Source organism: Belonocnema kinseyi, chromosome 5, assembly GCF_010883055.1.
Source record: "Belonocnema kinseyi isolate 2016_QV_RU_SX_M_011 chromosome 5, B_treatae_v1, whole genome shotgun sequence".
Classification (NCBI taxonomy): Eukaryota; Metazoa; Arthropoda; class Insecta; order Hymenoptera; family Cynipidae; genus Belonocnema; species Belonocnema kinseyi.
Window position 1 is genome coordinate 27,023,466 of NC_046661.1, and position 6,405 is coordinate 27,029,870.

At 32.5% G+C, this 6,405-nt stretch overlaps 1 protein-coding gene across 1 annotated transcript; it reads right to left on the reverse strand.

Moving 5' to 3' along the window:
• Positions 1-3,590: 3,590 nt before the first annotated feature.
• Positions 3,591-4,244, reverse strand: LOC117173571. Its single transcript, XM_033362212.1, has one exon. The coding sequence runs from the start codon at positions 4,242-4,244 to the stop codon at positions 3,591-3,593; it is 654 nt and encodes a 217-aa protein (XP_033218103.1).
• Between the last annotated feature and the right edge of the window lie 2,161 nt (positions 4,245-6,405).

The following is a 6,405-nucleotide window of genomic DNA, read 5'->3' on the forward strand; positions in this document are numbered from 1 at the left end:
GCTGAAATTTTACCGCGATTTCGCTGGAAGCGGGTGCAATTATTCAGATTAGCACCCGCTCCCGGCGAAATCCTGCGGTTGTCCTTATGACAAATTTTTAATCATATATACATATATCGGTTTTAAATCCACGCTTGATTCCAGGATTCGGTCGGTGTGCAAAGATCTGCACCACCGACAATGACCGACATGAGGTAAATGAAAGTTGCCCGCAACCCTTTATATGTGTGCGTCGCGTGGCCATCGTAGATATACCGCATGCATTCTTAAATACTCTCAAATATTGCAATTCCTTCAAAATATTTTCACATACCTTGAACTTTTTTAAAAAGATTTTTGAACTACTTTTTAATGTATTTGAATAACCCTTCTAACTTTCTTTTAATTCTTTGAAATACCTTTAAATTATAAAAATAGAATGAACATTCCTCGATATCTTTTAATACATCCTCAAATATTTAAAATATTTTGAAATATCTTGAAATTTTTTAAAGCTTTAGACTGTAATTTATAAAAGAGAACAATTTCAAAACGTTAGATATTGAAAGGTTTGTAGATTCGTTAAACTATTAAATTAAAGTTTTAGGGAGAAATTATTCGAGTTAAAGCTTAACTATTTCTGAAACGATTTTTGCATATAATTATAACGTTATATATAATTTTTTTTGTTGGAAAACATACTTTCGAATTTTGAACGCTTTCAATTTATTTATGATTACTAATTGTTTGTAAATAAACTTCCAAGTTTACATTTCAAATTTTGAAGACTTGAATCCCATCGAGTTGAAAATTATTCATATTTCATCATTGAAAATTTTTAAAAATTAAGTTTCGAAAGCTTTGCATTTTTATTGATCCCATTTTCAAAACTTTAATCTACTAACATTTCAATATCTAACGTTTTGAAACTTTTCTGTTTTCTAAATTTCAATCTGAAACTTTAAAAAATTGTGATATGGTAGAAAATTTTTTTTTCTGAAAATTTAACTATTTTGTAGGATTTTTTTTGTTATTGTTTAAAAAGTAATTTTTTTATAACTACAAGAAAATTAATCTTTTTTGTCGAAAATGTAACTATGATTAAACATCAATACTTTGTCTAGAAAATTAGACTTGTAGGAAAATAAATTTTTTTTATGCATGTTCATGTTTTTTATTTAAAATGCTTTTTTTCAGTATACAATTCAGCTTTTTGGATGAAAATTTAACTTGTTGTTTAAAAATTTAACTATTTTCTTGAACATTATTCCATTTTCGACAGAAATTTTAATCTTTTGAATTAAAAACTCGATTTTAATTTGAAAATTGTTACTATCAAAATCTAGGTTAAGAATTAATCTCTTTTGTTTATAAATTTCACTACTTTGTTGAATTAAAAAAAAAGATTAATTCTTAACCCAGAATGTGATAATAAAAATTTCCAAATTAAAAATTGAGTTTTTAATTCAAAAGATGAAAGTTTCTGTCGAAAATGGAATAATATTCAACAAAATAGTTGAATTTTTAAACAAAAGAGATTAATTTTGAACGCGGAATTTAATAGAAAATTTTTCAAATTAAAACGCTAATTTTTAATCTAAAAGATTGCACTAGCTGTTCGAAATAGACGAGTGTTCATCAAAATAGTTGACTTTACTACCCAAAAAAGGTGACATTTTATAGAAATTTAGATAAAATCTTCCACAAAAGTAAAAAATGAATCTGAAAATTTCCCGGTCAAATATTTAGGAGTTGATAATCCAATGATTTGTCGATCACACCTGGTGTGATAATTCTGAAAAAAAAGCCTGAAAACAATGATGATGAGAGTAGAGCTGAAAGGTAAACATAGAAACATAACCTATAATTCCTTGTGGCATTTGCATATTTTATTAATCTGGCATTAGATTTATCCAGCTATTGATAATAATTGCAGCACAAATAGACCAAATGTACAAACGGATTTTAAGGTCAAATACTGGACAGTTAAAAAACACAAAATTGGTTGATTTATCTCTCAGATTGTAGCAGTCAAAATATGCTTGCTTCGCCATCGAACAGTTTAACTGGGCGTAAAATGCCAACCACCTCAATTCTAATTTCTAAACCTGCCTCAGTTAAAGCTGCTATCAGGCTGTGTGCGTGCGGTATACCTACGATGGCCACGTGGATTTAAAACCGATATATATATCAATCAAATGGCCATCACGCATGGACATAGGAACCACGGGACTAGGCATGCCATCCTAACTTGGGTGAGCGGGGTTGAATTCACGGGAGGGGGGAGAATTCCATGAGTGGGGAGAGCCGCTATCTTACGATGTGCCATTTGATTAGGCGCACGAGTATTTTTCCCGACAAACTGTGCATGAAAATATAAACATGTGGGCACTGCCATGTTTGTCGCGGGACATCAAAAGGTGGCGGACCTCCCCCCTCATTGCACCACCCCCGCAAATGACATGCCTAGTCCCTGATTTCCTATGCCCATACCATCACGGATATACGGGCGAGTAGGGGGCGCCATGTTTCTATTAACTGATATTTCTAATGCATTGTGACTCTCTATTTCTCTCTGTAGTGGGTTACATGATATGTACACAGGAACAGGCCTTATAAGGAAGAATAAAATAATACTAATGAATCGACATAGCAATGGTAGCGGCGAGTACATGTGAAAAACATATAGATATTAAGAAAAAGCATATAAAATAAATAGTTTTTAGGATTGGAAAAAAGACTAAACATTCGTATAGTGTAAAAAAAAGTATAACTCAATTTCTCACTTGAACAAAAAAGTAAGAGCTCATTGCTTAAAGAAAATTGTTAAACGATAATACTTGAAAAATGAAAGTAAAGAAACTTTATGCCGTGTTTCTTGCCTGAATTAAATATGAGTTAACGCATCTTACGAATTTTAATTTTTTAGCAAAAGGAAGGTCCAAATAATTTGTAGAAACGGAAACAGTGCTATTTATATTATTATACATATAATAAATAGGTGCCCTCTCAGATGTAACATTTTTAATTGCGGGTACATAGAAGGGCTCATAAAAAAGTGTAGCGGATCTAGGGGTCTTAAACATTATTTGTTGTAAAATAGCTGGTACGTCAACTTCAGATCGTAGAATTTTAAATATAAAAAGGCAAGCGGCTAAAATACGACGCTCGGATAGCGGCAGGAAATCAAAGTTTGCACACATAGCAAGGTAGTCCGAGCCTTGAGGGAGGTAGGATTTATCTCGTTTAAAGGTAATGTACTTAAGGAAGCTTTTTTGGACGTTCTCAATTTGAGTTGAGTACTTTGCATGAATTGGATTCCAAATTATGGAACAATATTCTAATCTTGACCATTACCATGGTATTGTAGAACATATTTATAGCAAAAATGTCATTAAAAAGTTTACTAGATCGAATTATAAAGCCCATTGCCTTCGAGGCTGAGGATACCATATCTTGAATCTGATCTGTGAATAGAATTTTAGGGTCGTATAATAGACCTAGATCGCGGATCGAAAAAACCCTTTCCAGTGGGGTAATATCAATATTGTATTCATAAAAATTTGGGCTGGCTGATCTTGAATAGGCCATGATACAACACTTGTTAGTATTTAAGTGCAATTTATTTTATTACACCATTGGAGAAGGTCATCTAGATCAGACTCGAGTGCCTCATGGTCTAATTGGCTCATAATGGCTCTAAAAAACTTCATATCATCTGCGTATCTTAGGATATTGGAATTTATAAATTGGTTAACGTCATTTACATGAATGTTAAAAATCGGTGAGCCAAGGGCAGGGCCTTGAGGAACTCCTGACGTGGAATGGAAAGTTGTTGACAAACATCTTCTGTACATTACTTGATTAGGCCTATTTGACAGATAATTGAGCAGCAATTGTACGGCATAACTTCGGATATCCAAGTTGTTCAATTTTGATTGAAGAATTGTATGATCGATCCTGTCAAAGGCTTTAGAGAAATCAGTATAGACAACATCCACCTGGTAACCTTTTCGTAGAGCATCATTCACATATTGAGTAAAGCACATAAGGTTGGTAACCGTGGACCGCCTTTGATCACAACCGTGCTGTTCATCATCTAGGATAGGTTTGAAAGCTGAACGGATCAAGGGGGCTATAGAGAACTCAAAGGCTTTTGCAAAGTTGGGAATTATGGCTACAGGACGGTAGCTGGCTATATCCGATTTCTCACCAGCTTTCAATACAGGAACGATCTTAGCAGACTTCCAAACCACTGGAAACATCCCTGTATTGAGTGAGATGTTAAATATTGTTGTTAGCGGTTCGGATAACACAGTAGCGCAATCTTTAACGAAAAAACTAGGGATTTGGCCAATACCTGCTGTGTGTGAAGGTTTGAAAGTCTTAGCTGCAGCTGTTACATCATTAATTAATAAGAAGAAAGAGTTTCCAGCGAAAAGATTAAGAGCAAAATGTGGAGTTGAGGTAACTTTAGGTGTGTACTTAGGTATATATATAAATTTCGAAGGAGTCAATTATGAAACGAATTGTGTTCTAATCATATGACTTTATATGCATCCTATTACTGACTTATTTATTACTTATTACTCATTATGCATTGAAATTTCATGAAACTTAAAAAATATGTAGTAGTAAAAATAATTGAAGTAGGTATGCACTTTTGATATTTTGGATGTCTCAACAAATATATTTTATTTACCATGCGCAGAAATTAGACGCCACAAAAATTTGAAATTCTACTTTGAAAAATAAAAAATTAAATTAGTGTTAAATTCTTTAAACTCCAAATGACTTGAAAATATACCTATCTTTTTACGTTTCTATTTCATATATTCTCTTCTTATAATTGACTAAATTAATGTTTCATTGGAACAAAATTACACACTAATAGTAAAGTTAAATCTTTGAAAAACTCTAAATATAGTCGTGTTTCATATCAAACTAATCAGTAATGGTCAGATAAGTACAATATGAAATCATAATTCAACTTTAACTGAAGAATGAGACGAGGCAAAACAAGACGAGAAATACCGAGACAAGCAGGTATGTCTCGTCCCGTCTCGTCTCATTCCTCGGGATTTTTCGCTCGGCGACAACAATAATGGAAAAGGAAATGAAAATAACTACCGTGTACACATATTTTCGCTGCATATCTCAGAAACTATTGGACCGAAAGGATTCGCAAAAAAAATAAATCATTCTTCTGGTCACGTGCTTTTGTTGCTTTGCAAAAATGTCAATTGTTTTTTGGTTAATTACAGTTTTTATAAACAAAAATAGGGATATTTCATACAGCTTTTGTTTTTAAACGTGTTTTTAAAATGAGATATTAAACAAAAACTTTGTCTCTTATAGATTTTTTTACAAATTATTTGTTAACTATGGTCTTATAAATAATTAACTGCAAAATAATGTTTGGCCTGTCCCAGTTGCAATTTTACAGTTAAGATTTTCGATTTTTACATTCTCATCAAGAGAAGGTATTAGATTTGTATAATATTTGATCCCCCCTCCGTTTTTGTCAAATGCCCACGTTTTGAGACCCCCTGATTCCGAAAAACAGGTTTTTACGAATGTGGCTGCCTGTATGCATGTATGTGTATGTGTATGTTTATGTATGTATGTCAATCTGTGGGCACGATAACTTTTAAAAAAATGAATCTATTCGATTGGCCTTTGGCACACTCTCTGAGTGTCAGAAACTAAAGGTCAAGTTCGTTATCCAGCCATTTTGGATGAAAATTCAAACAGTTAACGTATTTTGACAATTTTTTATACTACTTTTTTCAAAATTCAACAATTTTCTGTACGGATTTTCATAGTATTCAAAAAGACGAACAATTTATCTTAATGACTTTTTTCGATAAAACCAAAATTCACCAGAATTCTAGCACTTACAAAATTAAAAAAAAACATGAAAATCAACATTTTAAGCCAAATAACGCACGATATGAAAAAAAGTCAAAAGAAGAAAAATGTTTCTTTTTGTATGCCCACATTTAGTGCCGCACATTAGGAAGAAAAATGACTTGTTTGGTTCAGAATAACGTACAGTCCGCACATATTTAGCGATTTCGACGACAAAAAAATTGGAAAGAAAGCTAATAAAATTTCTAAGAGAGCTGTCCAGCCTGATTTTTCAATTAGGTTTTAATTTTTTTATAAATAAACAAATATGACGAAAAAATGGCCTTTTTCTATTTGACGTTCCCGGTGCTCGGCAATAACAGGATAATTGTTAAAATCGCTTAAGTTGCATAAAATAGCATTACTTAAAGATATTCCAATATTAGAGAATACCAGGTGTATACATATGAAACTGGTATTGCCATTTAGCGGCCAGTAGGCACACTTGTAGGTACTGTCGGAACTTACCATTTGTGCTAATTGGCGTATTGTCATCTGTCAACAATATCCAATACC